The sequence below is a fragment of the Pithys albifrons genome, chromosome 25 (assembly GCF_047495875.1).
Source record: "Pithys albifrons albifrons isolate INPA30051 chromosome 25, PitAlb_v1, whole genome shotgun sequence".
NCBI classification, from domain to species: Eukaryota; Metazoa; Chordata; class Aves; order Passeriformes; family Thamnophilidae; genus Pithys; species Pithys albifrons.
Window position 1 is genome coordinate 1,589,043 of NC_092482.1, and position 24,717 is coordinate 1,613,759.

At 59.2% G+C, this 24,717-nt stretch overlaps 3 protein-coding genes across 5 annotated transcripts in view; 1 reads left to right on the forward strand and 2 right to left on the reverse strand.

Annotated features, from left to right (window-relative positions):
* On the forward strand, positions 1–12,608 carry PCGF2 (polycomb group ring finger 2). The gene is made up of 10 exons (XM_071577533.1): positions 1–145; positions 4,268–4,407; positions 4,651–4,747; positions 6,240–6,295; positions 6,507–6,557; positions 6,640–6,748; positions 6,913–6,961; positions 7,124–7,222; positions 8,223–8,303; positions 9,836–12,608. The coding sequence occupies exons 2-10, from the start codon at positions 4,296–4,298 to the stop codon at positions 10,163–10,165; spliced, it is 984 nt and encodes a 327-aa protein (XP_071433634.1). The 5' UTR covers positions 1–145; positions 4,268–4,295; the 3' UTR covers positions 10,166–12,608.
* On the reverse strand, positions 12,405–14,350 carry CISD3 (CDGSH iron sulfur domain 3). The gene is made up of 2 exons (XM_071577534.1): positions 14,086–14,350; positions 12,405–13,532 (listed from the first exon to the last, which is right to left on the reverse strand). Exons 1-2 carry the CDS (start codon positions 14,293–14,295, stop codon positions 13,353–13,355), a joined length of 390 nt encoding a protein of 129 aa, XP_071433635.1. The 5' UTR covers positions 14,296–14,350; the 3' UTR covers positions 12,405–13,352.
* Positions 14,351–15,276: 926 nt separating this feature from the next.
* Positions 15,277–24,717, reverse strand: part of MLLT6 (MLLT6, PHD finger containing) — a 46,139-nt gene continuing 36,698 nt past the window's right edge. For 2 of the 3 annotated variants that reach the window (XM_071577426.1, XM_071577425.1), the window contains exons 13-20: positions 24,323–24,389; positions 23,663–23,805; positions 23,200–23,388; positions 22,941–23,029; positions 22,211–22,566; positions 21,452–21,560; positions 19,449–19,808; positions 15,277–18,686 (exon numbers count right to left, since the gene is read on the reverse strand). In XM_071577426.1, coding sequence (XP_071433527.1) covers positions 18,642–18,686; positions 19,449–19,808; positions 21,452–21,560; positions 22,211–22,566; positions 22,941–23,029; positions 23,200–23,388; positions 23,663–23,805; positions 24,323–24,389 — 1,358 coding nt within the window. In that variant the 3' untranslated portion in view covers positions 15,277–18,641. The remainder of the gene's footprint in view (positions 18,687–19,448; positions 19,809–21,451; positions 21,561–22,210; positions 22,567–22,940; positions 23,030–23,199; positions 23,389–23,662; positions 23,806–24,322; positions 24,390–24,717) is intronic. The other variant, XM_071577427.1, reaches the window with a different exon arrangement.

The following is a 24,717-nucleotide window of genomic DNA, read 5'->3' on the forward strand; positions in this document are numbered from 1 at the left end:
AATAAAAAAAAAAGGAGGAGGAAGGAGGAAAAAAAAAAAAGAAAAAAAAAAGAGCGAGAGGGAAAGGGAAAAAAAAAAAGGCCGCGGCGGCAGCGCGGAGCCGAGCGGAGCCGGACGGAGGGGCGGCCGCGGGGCCGCCGACCAGGTACGGACCGGGCCCGGTAACCCCCCCGGGCGGCCCCGCCGCGGGGCCCCCCCGCGCCCGCCTCGCCCCGCGCTCAAAGATGGCCGATGCCGCCTCCCCCCGCTTTGTGCCGCGGCCCCGCCGCCCCGGGACCCCCCCGCGCCCGCCCCGGGACCCCCCGACAGCCCCGGGGATGCCGCCCCGCCCTGCCCGGGCTCGGAGCGCTGCGACGGCGGGACCCCCCCGGGGTGGGCTGGGCCGGGCTGGCACAAAGGGGCTGCGGGCACCGGGGGGGACGCGCCGGGACCACCGGGACTGCCCCAGGCGCGGCGCCCCCGAGTCGGGGCTGCGTGTCCCCAAAGCGCGGCGGGGGAGATGCCTGCGGGGAATGGGCCCCCCCGGGCTCAGCGCGGGGTCACGCGTGGCTGTGCCGATCCCGTGTCCGTGCCCATCCCGCGTCCGTGCCCATCCCGTTCCCATCCCGTGTCAGTGTCTGTCCCGTGTCCGTGCCCGTCCCGTGCCCGTGCCCACCCCCTGTCCGTGCCCCTCGCCGGTCCCTGCCCGTCGCGCGTCCGTGCCCGGTGGGTGTCACGCACCGCGCACAGGTCCCGCCGCCGGGACCGGGTGTGTGTCCATGTCCTTGTGTGGGACACGCGTGTCCGTGCCCTCCCCGCGGGGCTTTTCCCCCCCGCATCCCGGTGCCCACGTCCCGCATCCCGGGAGCGGCGGGGGGTCCCGGCGGGCGCGGGGTCGCGCTCCGGGGCCGTTTCGTCCGTGTCCGCGGTGCGTGGGGGCCCGTGGGGGCCGTGCGGGGGTCGGGCCGTGCCGGGGGAGCCGTCCCGGTTTGTTCCCGACCCCCGGCTCGCCGCCGCCGGTGGGTCCCGCGGGGACGGGGGGCGGCCACTCGGGGCCAAGTTACCGGTGACTTTGAAACGTCCTTCCCCACGCGTGCCTGGGCCGGGGGGGCTGCAAAAGGGGGGACACCGTGCGGGGCCACCGCCCACGGAGACAAAAGACCCCGAGGGTCGCGGCGGGGGGTGCGGGAGCCGCTCGGGACGGCGGGACGGGGCGGCCCCGGGGGCTCCAGCGGGGCCGGGGCTGCCGTGGGTCCCGGGGCGCGGGGGGCTCGGGGCTTTGTTCCCCCCCGCGTCAGGAAATCGCGGTGGTTTTCACCGGGTTTATTAGAACCGGTTTGCGCCGGTGGCTCGGGCTCCCCCCTCCCGCCGAGCCCCGGGGCCGCCATTGGCGGCTGCGAGCGCCGAAAGCTGCAGAATCCCCCCAAAATGCCGGCGTGGGGCCCGCGGCCCCGCGTGGGGCATCCCCGTGGCAGGGGACAGGGGACCGTGGCCCCCCCGGGCATGGAGAGGGGGCTGGCAGTGACCCCCCATCATCACCGGTGGGCTGTTCAAGGCTTGGGGGCACCTGCCCAGGGGCAACAAGATGCACCCCGGTGCCCCTGAGCCCTCTCTGCAAGGGGACCCTGAGGCTCGGCTTGGTCACCACCCCTCCAGCACAGGAGTGTCTCGAGGGCTCCATCCCAGTGGTGTCCCCATCCCTTCAGCATCCCCATCCCAGTCCCAGTGGTGGCCCCATCCCTGCAGCATCCCCATCCTGATCCCAGTGGTGTCCCCATCCCTGCAGCATCTCCATCCCAGTCCCAGTGGTGTCCCCATTCCTGCAGCATCCCAGTCCCAGTGGTGTCCCCATCCCTGCAGCATCTCCCTCCCAGTCCCAGTGGTGTCCCCATCCCTTCAGCATCTCCATCCCAGTCCCAGTGGTGTCCCCATCCCTGCAGCATCCCCATCCCAGTCCCAGTGGTGTCCCCATCCCTGCAGCATCCCCATCCCAGTCCCAGTGGTGTCCCCATCCCTGCAGCATCCCCATCCCAGTCCCAGTGGTGTCCCCATCCCTGCAGCATCCCCATCCCAGTCCCAGTGGTGTCCCCATCCCTTCAGCATCTCCATCCCAGTCCCAGTGGTGGCCCCATCCCTGCAGCATCCCCATCCCGGTCCCAGTGGTGTCCCCATCCCTTCAGCATCTCCATCCCAGTCTCCCACTGGTGCCCCATTCCTGGTGCAGGTGCACCTGTGGGGTGATACATGTGTGTAAGGGTAGCCTGTGTGTACCAGTGTGCACATGTATGTACATGTGTGTACCTGTGTATAGGTGTGTACCAGTGTGTGCCTGTGTACATGTGTACCTGTGTGTCAATGTGTGCACATGTGTGTACATGTGTGTACATGTGTGTATATGTGCGTACCTCTGTGTACATGTGTGTACATGTTTGTACGTGTGTGCACGTGTGTACACGTGTGTTCATGTGTGTACATGTGTTTACACGTGTGTTCATGTGTGTATATGTATGTACATGTATGTACATGTATGTACATGTGTGGTCATGTGTGTTCATGTGTGGTCATGCGTGTACATGTGTGTACATGTGTGTACATGTGTGTACATGTGCGTTCATGTGTGTTCACGTGTGCTCGTGTGTACACGTATGTACATGTGTGTTCATGTGTGTACACGTGTGTTCATGTGTGTACATGTGTGTACATGTGTGTACATATGTGTACATGTGTGTTCACGTGTGTACATGTGTGTCCATGTGTTCATGTGTGTTCATGTGTGTACATGTGTACATATGTGTACACGTGTGCACATGTGTACATGTGTGTACATGTGTGTACACGTGTGTGCACGTGTCACGTGTCTCCCCCTGGGTGGGCGCACACGGGTGTCCCTCTCGGTGCCCTGGCCCTGCCATCGTGCCCACGTTCATTTACCCAATCCCAGGGATCCTTCTCTCCTCTCCCCCTCGCCTCGGATGGTTGTAATAATATTCTGGCTCCTCTCCAAGTGTTGGGGTTGCCATGGAAACAATAAAACTGCAGCGATTTCGGGCTCCGCCGTCTCCCATTGTCAATGTGGAAGTGCCAGAGCAGGAAGGCAGCGATTCCCTGTGTCCTCCCCCCGTGCTGGGGGACGCTGCCCGTGCCCCGTGGGCACACCTGGCCTTGCACACCTGCCAGGAGTTCTGCCTGTGGGCAGGTGGCCAACACAGGGCTCAGGGATTCCTATAGAAACAGTGGAATGGTGGCTGGAAATGCCTTTTGCATGGAACAAACACAAAATACACTTTGTGTCTATGCGTGTGTCTATGTGTGTGTGATTGTCTGTGTGTCTGTCTGTGTGTGTGTCTGTGTGTGTGTCTGTCTGTGTGTCTGTCTGTGTGTCTGTATCTGCCTGTCTGTGTGTCTGTGTCTGTCTGTGTGTCTGTGTGTGTGTGTGTGTCTGCCTGTCTGTCTGTCTGTGTGTCTGTCTGTGTCTGTGCGTGTGTCTGTGTCTGTCTGTGTGTCTGTCTGTGTGTCTGTCTGTGTGTGTGTGTGTGATTGTCTGTGTGTCTGTGTCTATCTGTGTGTCTGTCTGTGTGTCTGTGTGTGTGTGTCTGTCTGTGTGTGTGTGTGTGTGTGTGTGTGTGTCTGTCTGTCTGTGTGATTGTCTGTGTGTGTGTCTGTGTGTGTGTCTGTGTGTCTGTGTCTATCCGTGTGTCTGTATCTGCCTGTCTGTGTGTCTGTGTCTGTCTGTGTGTCTGTCTGTGTATTTGTCTGTCTGTGTCTGTGTGTCTGTGTGTGTCTGCCTGTCTGTCTGTCTGTGTCTATCTGTGTGTCTGTCTGTGTGTCTGTGTGTGTGTGTCTGTCTGTGTGTGTGTGTGTGTGTGTCTGTGTGTCTGTCTGTCTGTGTGATTGTCTGTGTGTGTGTCTGTGTGTGTGTCTGTGTGTCTGTGTCTATCCGTGTGTCTGTATCTGCCTGTCTGTGTGTCTGTGTCTGTCTGTGTGTCTGTCTGTGTATTTGTCTGTCTGTGTCTGTGTGTCTGTGTGTGTCTGCCTGTCTGTCTGTCTGTGTGTCTGTCTGTGTCTGTGCGTGTGTCTGTGTCTGTCTGTCTGTCTGTCTGTGTATCTGTCTGTCTGTGTGTGTGCACAGATGGGAGTTCCAGGCAAGGACTGGCTGACAGGAGGGGTTTGTTCCCACTCGAAAGTGTCTCAGCATGTTGGGGCCCCCCTTGGGCACCCCCGTGAGACCCAGGCGCGGGGCAGAGGTTGTTGGGTGGCACCTGGAGCCCCCCTGTGGGTGCTGTTGCAGGGAGGACCCGCCACGGCGCTGCTCCAAAATGCACAGGACCACCAGGATAAAGATCACGGAGCTGAACCCCCACCTGATGTGCGCCTTGTGCGGCGGCTACTTCATCGACGCCACCACCATCGTGGAGTGCCTGCACTCCTGTGAGTGCCCTGGGCACCCAGGGGTGCCCCCCGCCCCCCAGAGGGTGGTGGGGCCACACCGACCCCCTCCCAGGGTGCCCAAACCCATCCCGTGCCCGGGGTTGCTGCCACACCGAGCTGTGGGGTGATGGATGGGGCTGGGCATGGCTCCTGTGCCCAGGGGGAGTGCAGGGGTCCCCCCCGGGGCTGGCACAGGGGCTGTGCCCCCTCATCCCTCTGCTCACGCCGAGTCTCTGCCCACAGTCTGCAAAACCTGCATCGTTCGCTACCTGGAGACCAACAAGTACTGCCCCATGTGCGACGTCCAAGTGCACAAAACCAGACCCCTCCTCAGCATCAGGTGGGCTCGGGGGGCACCCAGTGCCCGTGTGTGGTGCCAGTGGCTTCGCCCTGGCTCCCTCAGGCTGGGGAAATCCAGGCCCAGTTGTGGAGTTGGCTCTGCAGGTGGTTGGCATGGAAACCACGGGATGCATCACTCGGCGCTTTTTTACCCTGCGGTTTTTTTTAGCCTTTTCCGTGTAAATCCGTTTCTGTAGTAACACTTTTGCTGCCTCCTTTTTTTCCTTTCCCTTTCTGGTTCACTATGAAATATTTACACTCCAGCTCCCACGGCTCCTCCAGCACATCCATGGCTGGGTGTGGAGACAGATCCAGCACTGCTGTGCCCGTGTCCCCAAGCCCTGGGTGCCCTGGTGGCACCAGGTGCCTTTGTTTGCTCCCAGTGTAGGGAAAAATTGGGAAAACTTGAGGAAAACACGATCCTGGAGGGGCCTGATCCAGGTGTGGTGCCCTAGAAAACCCCCTGCACCTTTGCTTCCCAATCCAGGTGCCAACACCTGGGTGTGCCCCAGTGCCCCCAGTGCCAGCACACTGGGCTGGCTCATGGCAGAGCTGGGAGTGAAGCAGCTGAGGCTGCTCTTAATTGACTTGCTGTAAATTATACAGTGAATTCTCTGGGTGTTTATTATAAATAAAATCACAGTGGGGCCTCGTGAGCCAGAGTGACGTCAGGGAGGAATTCGGGATGAAAGACGTGGCTGGGCTAAAAATAACACAGGGCAGAGTCATTTGTTTTTCTTTCAAATAAAGGGCTCATTATGAAATGGAAATAATTGCAGGTATAATTGGCTTTTCACCAGGCCCTCTGCTCTTGCTTTGGGTTTGAGGTCTTCAGTTGTGCCACATTCCCAGCAAAATCCTGGCTGAGGATGGGACTGGAGCTTCCCTGGTTCCTGGGGGTGCTTTGGGAGGTCCTGCCTTGAAATATTCACATTTTAGGGAATCCACTTTCCCATAGAACAGCCTGACAGTGGGCACTGCCCTGCCCTCCTTCCCACGGGGGGAAATCAAAGCCTGAGCCCTGTTCTGCAGCTCCAAAATAAATCTTTGGAGTCCAAAAATAAAATTAGATGCAAATTAAAACTTGCAGAAATATTTACTGCTCTTAGATTCATTTTTTTTAAATTCTCAGTGTGTTTTTGTGATTGTTTTGACCACTGAAATGAATCCTGGCCCCAAATCCTGCTGTCATCATCCCTACCAATTACAAGGATTTTTGAGATGGTTTTATTTCCGTTTTTTCCAGAGTTAACCCTTTGTGGTGAGGGTAGGGGTGGTTGTATCACCATGGGATGGGGATCTGGGGCTTTGGGATGTGGAATTGGGGATTTGGGGCCTTGAGATGGGGAACTGGGGCTTTGGGGTGGGAATTTTCCAGGAGGGAGATGGGGAACAGGGGGCACAAGGTGTGGGGCACCTTCCAGTAGCCCTGGGAATAAACTGCTCCCTAATCCCATTAATGTCTCGCTCTTTTCCTGCTTTTCTCCCTCCAGGTCAGACAAAACCCTTCAGGACATTGTGTACAAACTGGTCCCGGGGCTGTTCAAAGGTACAGCCAGGGCTAACTGGGGGGGTTTGGAGCTCAGTCCCACCCCCTGTGAACCCACCCCCTGGATTTTCCACTGCCCCAGGGGCAGCAGGACAATGTGTGTGTGCTCAGATGGGGTGGGCAATCCAGAGGGTCCTCTCTCCCCCCTCTCTTTGCCCCCTTGGAGAGCTGTTCCCCCCTTACCTTCCTCCTCCTCCTCCTCCTCCCTCAGATGAGATGAAGCGGCGCCGGGATTTCTACGCAGCGTATCCCGTGGCAGAGGGTGAGTGGCACAGCCTGGGGACCTCCTCGTGCCCTCTGTGCCCACACAGGGGCTCAGCCTCTCCTTCCCTCTGCTCCTGCAGTTCCCAACGGCTCCAACGAGGATCGTGGGGAAGTGGCTGAGCAGGACAAGGGGAACCTGACGGACGACGAGATCGTCAGCCTGTCCATAGAGTTCTATGAAGGCTCCAGGTGCTTTTTCTGGGCTGCTCCCAAAGCTCTGGGAAGAAACTCCCTCCCTCTGTCCCCACTCTGGTGCTGAGATTGTGGAATCCCAGAATGGTTTGGGTTGGAAGGGACCTTAAGGTTTTATTCCCCCATAAACTTTGCCCTGTGTTTCCTTTCCCTCCCCCAAGAGAGGAGAAAAAAGGGACCCTGGAGAATGGAGACCTGGAGAAGGAGAAGGTGAGTGTGGTGGGACTGACACGGAGATCTCCCTGCCCAGCTGCCTCCGGGGCTTTTGGGGTGTGGGAGGCACAGGAGGGCACCCCAAAGGTCCTGCTGGAGGGGGTGGCAGCTGCCCATGCCCTGCCTGGTGGCCTCAGTGACGTGTCCCCCCCGCCCCAGGGCAACGGGCTGCGGTTCCTGCGCTGTCCTGCTGCCATGACCGTCATGCACCTGGCCAAGTTCCTGCGCAACAAGATGGATGTTCCCAGCAAGTACAAGGTGAGGGGGCACCTGGGGGTACCTGGGGGGCACCTGGGGGGCACCTGGGGGGCACCTGGGGGTACCTGGGGGGACCTGGGTCTGCTGGCTGCCCACATTTCCCTGTGATGCCATTTGGCCACCCTGTGTCACAGCCCCTGCTACAGTCACTGTGTCTGCTTCTCCCAAATTAATGGCTTTGCTCTGCCATCCTTTCCCCAGGGCTGTATCCATCCTTTCCCTGGGGCTGTATCCATCCTTTCCCTGGGGCTGGATCCATCCTTTCCTGGGACTGGATCCATCCTTTCCCTGGGGCTGGATCCATCCTTTCCCTCGGGCTGGATCCATCCTTTCCTGGGGCTGGATCCATCCTTTCCCAGGGGCTGGATCCATCCTTTCCTGGGACTGGATCCATCCTTTCCCTGGGGCTGGATCCATCCTTTCCCTGGGGCTGGATCCATCCTTTTCCCATGCCAGTATCCATCCTTTCCCTGGGGCTGGATCCATCCTTTCCCTGGGGCTGGATCCATCCTTTCCCAGGGGCTGGATCCATCCTTTCCCTGGGGCTGGATCTATCTGTTCCCTGGGGCAGTATCTGTCTTTTTCCTGAGGTTGGATCCATCCTTTCCTGGGGCTGGATCCATCCTTTCCTGGGGCTGGATCCATCCTTTCCTGGGGCTGGATCCATCCTTTCCCAGGGGCTGGATCCATCCTTTCCTGGGACTGGATCCATCCTTTCCCTGGGGCTGGATCCATCCTTTCCCAGGGGCTGGATCCATCCTTTCCCTGGGGCTGGATCCATCCTTTCCCTGGGGCTGGATCCATCCTTTCCCAGGGGCTGGATCCATCCTTTCCCTGGGGCTGGATCCATCCTTTGAGGCCTGTTCCATGTAACCAGGAGCTCTGTGAGAGCCACTCAGGGATGGCAAAGCCCTGACACCCCCTGAGTGGCTCTCAGGGCTGGCACTGCCCCTGTCCCCATCCTGGGGGCCTCACACTGTCCCCTGTGTCACCTGGCCAGGTGGAAGTGCTGTATGAAGATGAGCCCCTGAAGGAATATTACACCCTGATGGACATTGCCTACATCTATCCCTGGAGGAGGGTAAGTGGGGCTGCCACTCCCCTGCCCTGGGAAAGGCTGGAAAAATGTCCTTTTGAGGCATTAAAAAGCTTAAAAACTCCAAAACTGGGGACCTTAAAAAGTTTCAGAATCAAACTTCAGACCTTAAATTAAGAACTTCAAAAGCTGTGTGCCAATGGTACAGTGGTGCCACGGGGTGCTGTGGGGCATCCTGGGGTGCTGTGGGTTGCTCTTGGGGTGCTGTGAGTGCCTTGGGGTGCCATGGGGTACTGTGGGTGCCATGGAGTGCCACAGTGTACTGTGGGGTGTCATGAGGTGCTGTAGGATGCCATGGGGTGCCATGGGGTGCTGTAGGATGGTACAGGGTGCTGTAGGATGCCATGGGGTGCCATGGGGTGCTGTAGGATGCCACAGGGTGCTGTAGGATGCCATGGGGTGCCATGGGGTGCTGTAGGATGCCACAGGGTGCTGTAGGATGCCATAGGGTGCTGTAGGATGCCATGGGGTGCTGTGGGTTGCTCAGAGTGCTGTGGGGTGCCATGGGGTGCTGTGGGATGGCCTGGGGCACCATGGGGTGCTGTAGGATGCCATGGGGTGCCGTGGTGTGCCATGGGGTGCTGTAGGATGCCATGGGGTGCTGTGGGATGCCCTGGGGTTTTGTAGGATGCCCTGGGATGCTGTAGGATGCCATGGGGTGCCCTGGGGTACTGTGGGGCACCATAGGATGCCCTGGGGTGCTGTAGAATGCCCTGGGGTGCCCTTGGGTGCTGTGGGATGCCCTGGGGTGCTGTAGGATGGTACAGGATGCCCTGGGGTGCTGTGGGATGCCCTGGGGTTTTGTAGGATGCCCTGGGGTGCTGTAGGATGGTACAGGATGCCCTGGGGTGCCCTGGGGTACTGTGGGATGCCCTGGGGTGCCGTGGGGTGCTGTGGGATGGTACAGGATGCCCTGGGGTGCCCTGGGGTGCTGTAGGATACCCTGGGGTGCTGTAGGATGGTACAGGATGCCCTGGGGTTTTGTAGGATGCCCTGGGGTGCTGTAGGATGGTACAGGATGCCCTGGGGTGCTGTAGGATGCCCTGGGGTGCTGTAGGATGGTACAGGATGCCCTGTGGTGCCCTGGGGTGCTGTGGGATGCCCTGGGGTGCCGTAGGGTGCTGTAGGATGGTACAGGATGCCCTAGGGTGCCCTGAGGTGCTGTAGGATACCCTGGGGCGCCGTGGGGTGCTGTAGGATGGTACAGGATGCCCTGGGGTGCCCTGGGGTGCTGTAGGATACCCTGGGGTTTTGTAGGATGCCCTGGGGTGCTGTAGGATGGTACAGGATGCCCTGGGGTGCTGTAGGATGCCCTGGGGTGCTGTAGGATGGTACAGGATGCCCTGTGGTGCTGTAGGATGCCCTGGGGTGCTGTAGGATGGTACAGGATGCCCTGGGGTGCCCTGGGGTGCTGTAGGATGGTACAGGATGCCCTGGGGTGCCCTGGGGTGCTGTAGGATACCCTGGGGTGCCGTGGGGCACTGGGAGGTGCCAGCTGTGCCCCTCTGCCCCCACAGAACGGCCCCTTGCCTCTGAAGTACCGCGTCCAACCCGCCTGCAAGCGGCTCAAGCTCTCCCAGCCCGTGCCCTCCGAGGGCACCAACACCAGCGGCGCCTCCGAGTGCGAGTCGGGCAGCGACAAAGCCCACAGCCCTGCCACCCTGCCCGCCACCTCCTCCTCCCTGCCCAGCCCTGCCACCCCGTCCCACGGCTCCCCCAGCTCTGGCACCGGCACCGGCACCGGCACCGGCCTCAATGGCACCTCGAACTGCCACCCCCTGGCACCGACCCCCGCCCGGTGCCGCAAAACGACTGTGAACGGCAGCTCAGCCTCAGCCCTGAGCTGAACCCCCCAGGGACTGCCTGCCTGGGCTTTCTATATAGATATTATACATAGACCTATATAAATATATATGTGTACATAGGGAGAAGAATTATACATACTTATTTTCTATTGACTGAGCAGATTAATTTAAAATGCAAATAAGACACAGAAATGTGGGTGGATATTTTTAAATGTCCTTTGTTTGTTTGTTTGTTTGTTTGGGTGTTTGGTTTGGAGTTTGGAGTTTGGTTTGGAATTTGGTTTGGAGTTTGGAGTTTGATTTGGTTTGGAGTTTGGTTTGGAGTTTGGTTTGGTTTTGGAGTTTGGTTTTGGTGTTTGGTTTGGAGTTCGGTTTGTTTTGGAGCTTGGTTTGGAGTTTGTTTTGGAGTTTGATGTTTGGCTTGGAGTTTGGTTTGGTTTTGGAGTTTGGTTTGGAGTTTAGTTTTGGAGTTTGGTGTTTGGTTTGGAGTTTGGTTTGGTTTTGGAGTTTGGTTTTGGTGTTTGGTTTTGGAGTTTGGTTTGTTTTGGAGTTTGGTTTGGTTTTGGAGCTTGGTTTGGAGTTTGGTTTGGAGTTTGGTTTGTTTTGGAGCTTGGTTTGGAGTTTGGTTTGTTTTGGAGCTTGGTTTGGAGTTTGATGTTTGGTTTGGAGTTTGGTTTGGTTTTGGAGCTTGGTTTGGAGTTTGGTTTGGAGTTTGGTTTGTTTTGGAGCTTGGTTTGGAGTTTGGTTTGGAGTTTGATGTTTGGTTTGGAGTTTGGTTTGTTTTGGAGCTTGGTTTGGAGTTTGATGTTTGGTTTGGAGTTTGGTGTTTGGTTTGGAGTTTGGTTTGGAGTTTGGTTTGGTTTTGGAGCTTGGTTTGCCTCCTGGGAGCTGCATGCCAGAGGTGGGAGCCACGCAGGAGCTGCCACATCCCCTGCTGGTTTTCCCTTAACACTTTTCCCTCCTCTCCTCATCCCTCTCTGCTCGTGCCCACCCGGAATGAGACAGGGCTGGGAGTGGGGACTCCTGGCTGCACAGGTAAGGGCCAAGCACAGGTAAGGGCCAAGCACAGGTAAAGCCAAAAACTGCCCTTCAGCCTCCTCATGCTGTGGTTTGGTTTGTTCTCTTGTGGCTTTGTGTTTATTTGGGGGTTTTTGGGCACCAGGTTTGCCCCGTGGTGCCCGTAGCTGACCAGAGGCCCAGGTGTTCCCTCACCCCCAGCTCTGCCAGGCATGTTTTGGGGTCTTTGCTTTCCCTGTGGTTTCTGGACACTGTTTCAGCCTCTGACCAGGCAAAGCCTCGCACAGACACTTCCCTTCTGCACAGTAAGTTCTTTTTTGGGCTTTTTCCAGCTTAAAAATTATCTCTTCTTGCAGCTTGGTGGCAAAGGGCCACCCCTGGTGGTTGGAGCACAACCCTCCTGAATATTTTCTCCTCCCTGGGGTGCCAACAGCTCCAGGCACCCCTGGGAGATCTGGGGGCATCCAAATGGTTGGGGACTCTGAGGGTTTCAAGCGCAGGGGGTGTGGGACCCCCAGGGGGTGTGGGACCCCCAGGATGCTGCTCCCTGCTCGCCACATTTCCAAGCATTTAGTCTTGGTCTCCCCCTCTCCCCACAGTCCTTCCCACCCTCTCCTCCTGCCCTCACATTGGGTTTTTAATAAAATAAAATACTAAAAATGAGACTACAGTGCCTTTAGCCAGGAGGCTTCGGTGAGGGGCGAGTGTGGGAAGGTCCTGCCGTGTTTGGGGCGGGAGCTCTGGGGAAGGGACCAACTTTCTACACGGATAAAAAAAGCACACGAGCCCCAGGGAATGCAGATCCCGGGGGTGCCTCTCCTGTCCTTGCTGGGGAGGGGATGAAGGACACAAAATGAGCAAGTGCCTGCAGTGCCCGGCGGCCCCGGGGCACGGGGAGAACCAAAGGAAAGCGGCACGGGAATTGTGTGGGCAGCCCGACTCCAAAGGGCAGGAAACACGATGTTGTTACTGCAGCTTTTCATTGGGAATGATTGTCTTGGGAAGTGCTGCCCCCCAGCACGGCCCCGCCTATAGCACAGCCCGGGGAGGGTCCCTGCGGGGCCACCTCTGCCTCCTGTGACCTCCCCTGGGCGGGGGCTGCCCGGGGGGCTCCCTCTGGCTCGGCTTTCACCCCCTTTTCTCCTTGTACATAGGCCAGACTGGACTGCGGGAGGCGGCAGGGGCTGCCCCGAGGGGTTCCGTGGGGTCGGGGCGTGGGTTTGTTTTGGTTTTCCCGCTGTGGTACAAACCAAATGGCTCTGTATGTTTGCATCCTGTTCGACGTTTTAATGTCCTGTAATATATCCCGATATCCAGGTATTGTTCTTGGTCAAACGTTTGTATGGATACAGCTTTGGAAATGTAATAAATGCTGCCAACTGGCCTTCCTGCCCGTGCAGGGGCAGCTCCAGGTGCCTCTGTCCCAAATCCCACTGGGCCTTCCATCCCAAATCCTGTGGGTCACTCCATCCCAAATCCCACAGGGCCCTCTATCCCAAATCCTGTGGGTCACTCCATCCCACATCCCACAGGTCCCTCTATCCCAGATCTCACAGATCCCTCCATCCTGCAAGTCACTTCATCCCACATCCCACAGGTCCCTCTATCCCAAATCCTGTGGGGTTCCTCTGCCCCACATCCCACAGGTCCCTCTATCCCAAATCTCACAGGTCCCTCCATCCTGCAAGTCACTTCATCCCAAATCCCACAGGTCCCTCCATCCCAAATCCCACAGGTCCTTCTGCCCCACATCCCACAGGTCCCTCCATCCCAAATCCCACAGGTCCCTCCATCCCAAATCCCACAGGTCCTTCTGCCCCACATCCCACAGGTCCCTCCATCCCAAATCCCACAGGTCCTTCTGCCCCACATCCCACAGGTCCCTCCATCCCAATTCCCACCTCCTGCATCCTGATGGACACCCACAGCTCTGGCAACGCAAAACCACTCTGGAAAATCCCATTGTCCACAGGATTACTTTTTTCCCAGCCACTGCTGAGCCTCTGGCAGGAGCCCAGGTGGGCACAAGGCAAATTCCCTGCCCCAGGGGATGGGGGGGCTGGTTTGCTGCAGCGGGGGCAGCTCCCAGGGCTCAGAAATTCCGATTTAATGGAGGCGGGAGCTGAGCATCTCCCCACTCCCCCCTCCATACCCAAGAGCGGGAGGCACATCCTGGTGGTCCTGAGCTCCGGTGGGCTCCGTGCCCGCCGCGTCAGGGCTGGGTGGGCAGCGGGGCCCCCTGCACCGCCTGCCCTTGGTGGGTGCCGTCGCAGTACGGGGGGTTCTGGGTGCGTTTGCAGCCGCAGAGCCAGGCGGTGCCATCCTCCTGCGGGGTGAAGCGCAGCGGGGCCATGCCCGGGGCCGCCGTCTTGTGGGAGCCGTCGCAGAAGGGCTGGAAACAAACGGGGAGGGGGTAAAGGGGGGTCTGGGGGTGCCTGGCTGGGTATGACACAGGGGGGCGCGACCCCTCCATCCCACCCACGGGAGCGCATCCTTCGGGAACTGGAGGGCGGCGGGAGCGGCCGGGGAGGGCGACAGCGCCTCGACCCTCCAAAACCTCCCAGTGCGGGAGTGGGGGGGGTCCCTGGGGGGGCTGGTCCTGCCCTGGACCCATCGGCATCTCCGCACATCCCGGGCTGGGGGCGGGAGCGGAGCCCCCCATGCCCCGGAGCGCTCCAGACCTCCCCGACTCCCCTCACCGGAGCCCCCCGGCCCCTCTGGAGCACCCGAAGTAACCGGAGCCCCCCGGACCCTCCCGACGCCTGGCCCCTCCTGAGCCCCCCATGCCCCGGAGCGCTCCAGACCTCCCGAATTCCCCAAACCTTCTCGTCTCACTGGAGCTCCCCGGCCCGTCTGGAGCACACGGAGCCCTCCGGACCTCCCGACCCCCGGCCCCTCCTGAGCCCCCCATGCCCCGGAGCCCCCCTGGGTCCCCCCGGCCCGACCTGGCGCTTGCTGTGCCCGCACGAGCACCACCCGTACGTCTTCCCCGCCTTCAGCTCCACCGGGAACGGCTCCTTGGCGGCCACCACGGGCTGCGGGGGCGTCCCGGCGGAGAAGGGGACCCGCAGCGCCCCGGAGGGGTCCCGACCCCCGGGGCCGCGCCCGGGCGCTCTCAGCAGAGCCCCGAGCACGGCTGAGCTCACCCTCCGCATGTTCCCGGTCACCTTCCCGGGCGGCTCCTCCTCCCGCGCCGCCGGAAGGGGCGGACGGGCCGGGCGGGCTCGGCGGGAGCGCGGGGTTGTCGTGCAGGAGGGTTCCTACGGCGTTCATCCCCCGGTGATGCTCCCGGTGATGCTCCTGGCTCTGCTTCCAGTGCTTCTCCCGGTGATGCTCCTGATGCTGGTCCCAGCTCTTCTTCCATGCGCTTCTCCCGGTGATGCTCCCGGTGCCGCTCCCGATGCTGCTCCCGGTGATGCTCCCGGTGCCACTCCTGGCTCAGCTTCCATTGCTTCTCCCGGTGTCGCTCCCGGTGATGCTCCCGATGCTGGTCCCGGTGTCGCTCCTGGCTCAGCTTCCATTGCTTCTCCCGGTGCCGCTCCCGGTGATGCTCCTGATGCTGGTCCCGGTGTCGCTCCTGGCTCTGCTTCCATTGCTTCTTCCGGTGGCGCTCCCGGTGATGCTCCCATGCGGTTCCTGGCACTGCTTCCAGTCCTTCTCCTGGTGATGCTCCTGGTACTCGTTCCCGGTGCCGCTCCCGGTGCTCTATCCCAGTGCCCAATCCCGGTACTCGTTCCCGGTGCTCTATCCCAGTGCCCAATCCCGGTACTCGTTCCCGGTGCCGCTCCCGGTGCTCTATCCCAGTGCCCAATCCCGGTACTCGTTCCCGGTGCCGCTCCCGGTGCTCTATCCCGGTGCCCAATCCCGCTGTCGCTCCCGAAGCGCAGTCCCGATACCCGTTCCCGGTGCCCCAGTCCCGCTCCCAGTGCCAGTGTCTGATCCCGGTGCCTGATCCCAGTCCCGGTGCTGGTGCCAGGTCCCGATCCTGGTTCCAGTCACGATACCCGATCCCACCGTGCAGTCCCAGTCGTCGATCCCGATCCTGAAAGCAGGACCCAGCACCTTGCAGGGAATTCATCCCACAGCCCGTTCTCATCTAAATCCCCCCCTTGGTTGTATTAAAAAACTCTTTGATATTAATATTAATATTATTTATTATAATAAAGAACAGTCAAGCAGCGTGAAAAAAATATATCTTAGCTACATTACCTTAAATTGCCAAAAATATACACATTTTTTCTCTTTTATTTAATTAAAAAAACCCCAAAACAAATCCAAAAAGGACACATGCACATACTAAATGAGACATCAGCATCAAAACGGGTAAAGAAACGTACCCCAGTGCAACTGAAACACAGATAATCTTTAGCTTTTCTTTCTCCTTTCCCTGCTCTCCCTCTTTTTTTCCTCACAGGGATCCAACTGGCAACTTCCCAGCAGTGCCCCCTTCTGCCCCCTCAATCTGCCAAAGGGACCTTTGGCTCTGGGACAAGTGGAGGTGGCAATTCCCAGGGATTGGGAGCCTTTGGAAGGTGGTGGAAAGATGTGTAAGTGCTTTATGTCTCTTATCCCCCTCGTCTTCTCCAGCCTTATCCCAGCTTGTCCCAGGGACTCCTGGAGAGCCGGGGGGGATCCTCCTCCAACTGCTGCCACCCCCAAACCTGGGGCACTGAGCAGGGGGCTGGGGGTGCTGCACAGCTCAGCCTTTCCTGATTTAAGAGATCCTGCCTAAAAAAACCCCAATTCCTTGATTTCCACCCTCTTCCAATGCCTGGGCTCCCAAATATTCTCCCAGGAGCCACTGGAGCCCACCCAGCACCTTTCAGCCTCCTGACCCCCATGAAGTGCCTCTCACTGACCCCCCATGTGGTTCCTGCTGTTCCCCAGGGATTTGGGCACCAAACCCAACTCTGAGGTGTTCCCACATGGATTTGGGGTGTGCTGGGGGGTCACTGCATCGTACCATGACTTGCTCCACAAGGGATTGATCCCAACCAGCCTCCCCACCTTCCCTCTCTCCCTGCCACTGTCACGTTTCTAATTCCAGAGTGGGAAATGTGGTTGAATTTGGGAAGAATCTGACCCAATCTGGGCATGACATCAGGGCCTGGGGGTTCTAAATGGGGCTGGATGTCACAGTGGTGGCACCAAGTGGGCAACAATGTGGCAACGGGAATTTGGGATCTCAGAGTAATAAAAAGGGAAAAATATAATTAAAATCAACAAACACAGCTGGCAGAGCCCACTCTGACACTCCTGTCCACCCCAAACCAGTGCTGAGGAATGTCTGTCCCCAAATCCCAAGGATCTGAGGGATGGCAGGTGCATCTCACAAAGCCAGGCCTGAGGGGCAGCCCTGAAATTTAACATTTTAACCCTAATTTGCTGAATATATTTGCTCTTTGTAGCAGTGGCTTTCAAACCCAAGACATGAGGGGGGGCAGCCAGGTGAGACCTGAGGTTTTTACAGCTCACCTGAGCCAGGTGAGCTTTAAAAACAGCTCCTGTGCCAGGTCCCTGTGCCAGGGATTTTGGGTGGCACCTCTGGGGGTGCCAGGGAGGGGGAACAACACGGCTGGGGGTGGGGGGAACAAGACAAAAACCAAAAGGAATTTAAAAAGTGCAAGGACACAAATGTGCCAGAGCAATTTTGGGGACAGGGGGCCCAAATGCTGGGTTGAACTGGAAGATCTCAGTCCCAGTTTGGAGGTGGCAGGTGGGGGGAGGTGGCACAGCCCAACCTGTCCCTTGGGAGTGTCTGGGGACAGGGGTGTGCCAGCTGCAGGGACTGCCAGGAAGGGAGGCTTTCTCTCCTGCTTTGCCACTTTTAGCTGCCATCTCCACCTTCCCAATAGCTTCTTAACCTTGTTAAAACATTAGCTTTTCTTTATATATATAAAAAATTATATATATATATATAATATATATATATTTCTGAGCAGACAGCAGCATTCTGCCCAGTTCACAGAACTGCAGGCTGAGAGCAGAAAGGTTTTCTCTCTCCTTTTTAGCCTTACTCAACCATCGTGGTGACAATCTTCCAAACAAATAAAATAAAATAAAATAATATAAAATAAAATAAAAAGGAAGAAAGATACTTAGCAGGTGAGTTTTGCCTAGGACAAGCTTTTCTGGTACATCAGCACAGCCCCACTGCTGACAAATCTGAATAGTGCAAACTAGTTGAAGGCAGTGGGAATGTGCTGAAAAATGTCATTAAGGTCCAACAACTTGGTTTTTAAGACCCTCAGAGTTTCCATCAGCTGGAGCCTTCCCCCCTGTCCCTGGAGTTACCCAGGGCATGAGGAAAAGAAGGGGCATTGGTACGTTTGACGTAGGTGTTCCCCTTCCCCAGAGCTGCCCCACCTGTCCATCCATCCATCCATCCATCCATCCATCCATCCATCCATCCATCCATCCATCCATCCATCCATCCAGGCTCAGAGGAAGCTGATTCCTGGCTGAGGTTCCAGGCTGCAAGATGGAATTAAGGTCAAAAGGTGGAGAATGATGAAGGGTCTGATGTCCAGCTCAGGATTCGGACACTGTCCCACTCCTTGGAGATCCCCTTTTCCCAAGAGCCCAAGATCAGTGGAAGAACGTGGTTGTACCAGACTGGAGTGACTTGTGGTGGGCAGGGAAGAACAAGGAATGGATTTGGGACTCTCTTCCCCACACACACTTTTATCTCTGAGCTCAGGTCCAGGAGTCAACTTCAAGGTTCAAATGCACCTTCTGACGTTGGATAATCCTGGCTACAGACTCTTTTGCAGGCTGAAATGTTTTCCTTTGGGAATCTTGGAAGGGAAGAGACTGCACGGAGCAGGAATGTGCTTTTCAGGTGAGGGTGGCACCGACCCAACAGCAGCTGGCAGGGCATGTGTGGCAACGTCCTTCCAAGGACTTCCACCTCCTCCCCAGCTCCAGTCCTCATCCAGTATTCCCACCTGTGTCTTTCCAGGCTGGATTTGGCTCCAGCTGAGGTGTTGGGGCTACAGAGAGAAGAGCCCAGCGGGTGAAATGCAGTGGGAAATCTCAGCTCCAAGAACTCTTCGAACAGCCCCACCTGGGTGAGGTGACACGTGGGCACGGCCACCACGTCCCCTCCCAGCGCTGCCACGTCCAGTGCTGCCTCCACGGGCACTGCCAGGATCCTCAGGCTCAGCAGAGGGGTCTCCCTCCCCCAGGGACACTCGGGGGGCTCTCCCTGGGGGCTGCTCACAGGTGCCCACCCGCGCTCCGGTTGGCAGGATCCGGTGGAATTGCCTCCTCCACAGGGAGCAGGGTGGCACAGAACCCCCCACCTTCACTCCTCTCGGTGCCAGGGCTCGGCCACAGACCTTCTGTCTTCCAAAGCACCTCTTGGCATGGCCCAGTGGCAGGAATGCTCCTCGGAGGCCTTGTGCTCATTGCTCTAACAGTGTCAAGGTTGGCTGTGGAAAAGCCACATTCCCCTGGGCAGAGGAGTTGGCTGCTGGTTTTTTCAGGGTGAGGGGGAAGCTTAGCCCTTGTCCTGGGTAAGAGGAGCTCCCTTTTCATTCATGTTCTTTAAAAAAACAAACAGAAAGAGACGCAGAGGAGACACGTATCAGAGGAGACAGGAATCAGTACTGGGGGCAGAGCAGGGAGGCCCCGTGGGCTGCACACCTGGCCCTGCTCGCTGGCACCTCTCAGGCTCCTCCAGAATCAAGAGACATGGGAGCCCAGGGGTCCCTCTGCCCAGCTCAGGCCCAACTGGGCCCTCAACCCTCAGCCTTTGGCTCTCAAGTGTCTCCAGCCAGGGATGGACCTTCTGGGTACAGGCACAGGTGCAGGGGAGGGATGGAGGAGGTGGAAGTGTCACCCCACCAGTCCCTGGACACTGGTGTCCCAGTACAAGGCTGGAAACCTCTCCCCCTCTCCTCTGGGGTGCCAGATTCCTCCTAAACCGTGGCTGCCAACACGGAGTCACCTTTGCATTCCGTCATCAGGCTCCACAGGGCCAGCCCTGCCTGGGGCATCTCATCCCATCCAAATCCTGGGGAGAACGGAGCCAACCCCATGGCCTGTCCCTGCCTGGATTCTGCAGCACCTGCACACACAGGTAGGGACACCTGGGGAGCCTCTGTGCCCACCCAGGGCCCTGCCAGTCCCCGGAGATGGGATGGGGCTGTGCCAGTGGCCAGGCAGGGATGCAGCAAAGCCAAGGAGCGTCCTGGCTCTGGTTCCTACGTGCTCCCCCCAATCAGCTGGGGCACAGGGGTGTCTCCCGGGGCTGTGCCCGCCCCACGGGCTCTGGGGGTCAGGGCAGTGCCAACAGCATACGCACCGTTCCTTTCGCGGGGTTGCCGTCAGGCTGCAGGTTGAGGAAGGGGTTGGGCTGTGCCGTCAGGACAGGTGGGAGGCCCGTTCCCGAGGCCAGGAGGCTGCTCCCAGGGGTGCTGAGCGGTGGGGTGGCCTGGGGGGCCAGCAGGGCAGTGCTGGGGTTGAGCTGCTGCGGGGACAGGGAGGCCAGCAGGGAGCTGGTGCTGGGGGGCGGCTGCGGGGCCGAGGTCATCAGGGCGGGCGCGGAGGTGGCGGCCAGGAGGCTGCTCATGGACAGCTGGGATGAGCTGCTCAGCTGCAGCCGCTGCAGCTCCCGCTTCTGCTGGATCTGCTGCATCATCTGGAACACCAGAGCCTGCTGCTCCTGCAGGGAGGGGGAGGGAGATGAGGCAAAGGAGGGACAAAGCACTCGAGAAGAGGTGACACGTCATGCGGGAGCCACCGGGACTCAACCTGCACCAAGGGAGGTTCAGGCTGGATAGCAGGGAAAGTTTCTTCACTGGAAGAGGGGTTAAGCACTGGGACAGGCTGCCCAGGGAAGTGGGGGAGTCACCATCCTGGAAATGTTCAAAAATAACCAGAGGTGACACTTTGATAGGGTTCAATGGGCATGGTGGGATTCAGTCAAAGATTGGACTTGATGATCTTGGAGGTCTTTTCCAACCTTAATGATTCCTTGACACACTCTCTCTAACCCAGGCAATGCCACTGGAGACAGGGAGAAAGTCCCCTTGATCCCATCTCTATAGGGAGAGAGAGGAACAGTCTGCCCTGTGTTCATTAACAGCCTGTGCCTCTGACCTTTCCAACCCCACTGTTTTCTGACAGGGGATTAGTGAACCCTCACCCAGACACCTGCAGGCCCACAAATCCACTCAGCAATTCCCAATCCATCCACCCAGGGATCTGAAATCTGTGGCAATCACTATCCTGAATTTCCAGATTGGCTCTTCATTTCCTTCCCCAGCCCCTCCTGCTTCCCAGCTCAGCCCTGACCTGCAGGGTGGGTGCAGGTGAGCAGGACCCAGGGGGATGAGGGTCACACCTCACCTGCATCCAGAGGTGGCCCTCAGATCCAGCAAACCGCAGGAATCACCATGGCAACCATCGACCAGTGCAGCAGGCTGAGAGCTGACATTGTCCTGCCCCCACGGGGATGCAGCTGATGACACGGTGCCATCAGCTGCTCCACAGAGAGGCCCTTTGAAATTTGCTTTTCCCTGGGATATAAATAGCCTGACCCAGAAATCTGTCCAAAGCAACGGGCCACGTTCCAGGGAGATATAAATGAGCACAGCACAGCTCCATTGACGGGAGCTGGTGGCATTCCTGGCTGACTCCAGGCAGGGCAGGGACTGTGGTTTCACACACTGACGGGCTCCTTTGCACCTCTCCTGGGCCAGGGCTGCTGTTTGACCCACGGAGATGCAGGCACAGAGCCAAGAGCCTCAGAGCAGCCACCTGGTCCTTTCCCTGACCCCAAAATCCTCAGCCACCTGCAGAGTCCTCCTGGCATCTCCAGTTCTCCATGTGAATGAGCCCAGACACAGCTCTCCTGCCTCAGGACTAGAGCAATTTGCTGTTTATCCCTTTCTAACCTCAAATAGTGTCCTCAAGTGTGTTCTTCTCCTCAGCACACCCGGGAACCCAGAGCCCAGCCCTCTCCTGGCAGCAGGATCAGACAGGATTTGCATCCAAGGATGGCTGGAGGAGGTAACAGCTCAACTGATTTCCCTCTCCTGATTTCACGGTGGCTTAGAGTTCCCACCTTCTCACCCCCTCAGGACGTGGGAAACCCAGAGTAAGTTTTTCCTTTGTACAAAGGAAATGTTCAAATCTTTGGGAGGTTCCTGCCCAAAGCTTTGCTCCTTGTTCCACCTGCAGCAGCCAGGAGCTGGGAAAAGGTCCCCGGCTCTGCATCCCTGTGGTCAGGGGGTCAGGGGAAGGAGAGAGCCCTACCTCTGTCCTCTGCTGTGAGACTGTCCCATTAAACAGCCCCTCACTCACCGGATTTAGTGGCTGGGAAGTCAGGAGCTGCTGGAGCTGCTGGAGCTGCTGCTCGTGTTGGTGCAAGACGTGTCTCTGCTGCTCTGTCAGGGGACTCAGGCTGGGAATGCTGCAGGGGAGCAGGGCAGGGAATGTCAGCATGGCCCACCTTAGTCCTGCACACACAGGGCTTGTCCCTCCCTCCCAGAGCAGGGCAGGGAATGTCAGCACTGCCCATCCTGGTCCTGCACACACAGGGCTTGTCCCTCCCTCCCAGAGCAGGGCAGGGAATGTCAGCACTGCCCATCCTGGTCCTGCACACACAGGGCTTGTCCCTCCCTCCCAGAGCAGGGCAGGGAATGTCAGCACTGCCCATCCTGGTCCTGCACACACAGGGCTTGTCCCTCCCTCCCTCCTGGAGCAGGGCATGTCAGCAAGACCATCCTGGTCCTGCATACATAGGGCTTGTCCCTCCCTCCCTCCCGGAGCTGCTGGGGAGGGCAGGGCTGCCCTAGCCCCCCGTGCTCACCTGCTCAGGCTGCTGGGGAGGGCAGGGCTGCCCCAGCCCCCCGTGCTCACCTGCTCAGGCTGCTGGGGAGGGCAGGGCTGTCCCAGCCCCCCGTGCTCACCTGCTCAGGCTGCTGGGGAGGGCAGGGCTGCCCCAGCCCCCCGTGCTCACCTGCTCAGGCTGCTGGGGAGGGCAGGGCTGCCCCAGCCCCCCGTGCTCACCTGCTCAGGCTGCTGGGGAGCTGCAGGGCTGCCCCAGCCCCCCGTGCTCACCTGCTCAGGCTGCTGGGGAGCTGCAGGGCCGGGGGTGCGCTCGCCTGGGTCAGCGCGCTCGGAGCCTGGGCGGTCTGCGCTCCGTTCAGGCTGCCCAGGATCCCGTTGATGGGCATCTGCTGGCCTCCTGCCAGGCTCCCCATCAGGCCATCCACCATGGGCACCGTGGAGAGGCCGTGGCTGGCGCTGGTGCCTCCCCCCAGCCCGCCGCCGGCCACCCGGGCCAGGCCATTGACCTGCTGGGCCGCGGGCAGGGGCAGCGAGGCCGGGCTCTGCTGCAGCAGGGGCAGGGGTGGAGGGGTGCTGTGGAAGGACAGGGAGGAGCTGCTCCTGCTGGGACACCCTGAGTGAGGGTCCTGGGGGAGAAACGGACACAAGAGCATCAGATGGGGGCAGCTGGGAAAGGTCAGCTCAGCTCCAGGGGGGCAGGAGCTGGAGGTGGGAAGGGGGGCTGTGAGTGCAGTGCAGCTCAGAGGGGTCCCAGAACTCAGATGTGCTCGGCTGGATCTCCAGAATAACTTGGAAGCATTCCCACCTCATGCTCCAGGTCTCAGCTACTCTGCTCAGACCTCAGCACCGAGATGAAGAATGGGCACACCAGAGAAAGAACCTGACTCTGAGCCTGGGCTGCGAGGCTTTATGAGCTGGCTACCAAGTCAGAGTCCTGGGACTGCACTGCTCCCTACCCAAGTCCCTTCCCACAGACTGGTGGATGCAGGGGCTGTGTTACCTCAGAGGATGTGGAGAGGGAGTTCTCAATCCCAAAGCTGTTCTTGCATGGGGGGCTCTTGCTGATGCTCAGGGAATCGTTGTTGCAGACTGGAGGGAGGGAGGAAAGGAGTGAGGATGCAGAGTCAGGGCTGGAGGCTGGCATGGCCACAGCCACAGCAAGGGGCAGTGAGTACAGTGGCTGAGTGGGTCAGATCCCCCCACTGTGCCCCCTCCTGCACTCCCCAGGGCACAGGGATTCTTCCCCCCAGCCCCCTCACCATTGGGAGGCAGGATGTACTGGGCCTGGCTGCCTGGGCCATTGCTGCTGGTCACCACGGGGAAGGGGACAGAGAGCTGGACGTTGAGGAGCTGCAAACGCTCCTTCTTGGCCGTCAGTGTCATGATCTGCTCCTGGAGCCGCTGGTTCTCCTTCTGCAGCGAGTGCAGGGCCTTGAGCATTTCTACAACTGCAGGGAAAGGAAGGGGGAAGGGGACAGGGCCAGAGGAGAGAAGGGGGGATGGAGGAAAGAGGAGAAGGGGATCACAGGATCCACAGTCAGACCCCGTTCTGGGAGGAGCCTGGCCCCAAACCACAGTGCCACTGCCAGCCACTCCCCCATGGCACACACTAGGGCTTTGTCCCCCACCGGCCCCACTGCCCGTGGGCAGAATCCCAGCTGGCTCCCACACAAACACGCACAAGGACCTCTCCTCCCCCAGCCCCCGTGCTCAGGGACTCACTGTTCACGCCGGCCTCCCCATTGCCCTGCTTCTCCAGGAGCTGCTCGATGTTGGGGGTGGCCTGGGGGACATTCTCCAGCTGCCCACTGCTGCTGCACGACACGGTCTGGTCGAAGAGGGTCGGGAGGCTGCTGATGGGGGACCTGGCCGAGGGTTGGGGGTGTCAGAGGTGCTTCCCTGCTCTGCACCTCTCCTCCTCTGCTCCCACAGCTCCTGTGCCTTGAGCTGGGAGTGGCTGCATCCCCCCCAGCCTCAGCCTCTTCTGCTCCACTCTAGGTGAGCCCTGTGTTCCTGTTAGTCCTGGCTTGTGTGAGGAAAGCAAACCTGCCCCATCCCATCCCAGTGCATCCCATCCCAGTGCATCCCATCCCATCCCAGTGCCTCCCATCCCATCCCATCCCATCCCATTCTAGTGCATCCTATTCCATCCCATCCCATCCTAGTGCATCCCATCCCAGTGCATCCCATCCCATCCTAGTGCATCGCATCCCATTCCAGCGCATCCCACCCCAGCCCAGCCCCGAGGAGCAGGGAAGGAGCTGCCTCCTCTTGCCCCAGCCTCTCTCCCTTTCCTTGCTGTGTCATCCCGCGGCTTCCCGGGGTTCCCACGCTCCCGCACTCCCGTTCCTGCGGCGGGGAGTGCTCCCGAAGGACACTCACATGGAAGAGAGACTCTCCTGCGGCGACGTCCCTCGGCAGCCGAAGCTGCAATCCTCCAGGTCTGGCTCTGCGAGGGGACAGGGACAGAGGGGCCGGTGATCAGCGGCGGCGGTGGCCGGGGTGTCCCCGCTAGATGGGAGCACCGAGCAGCACCGAGAGACACCGAGCAGGACCGAGAGACAGCGAGTGGCACCGAGAGACACCGAGCAGGACCGAGAAACACTGAGCAGGACCAAGAAACACCGAGGAGGACTGAGAAATACCGAGCGGCACCGAGAAACACCGAGCAGAACCGAGAGACACCGAGCAACACCGAGCGGCACCGAGAAACACCGAGCAGGACCGAGAAACACTGAGTGACACTGAGAAACACCGAGCGGCACCGAATGACACCG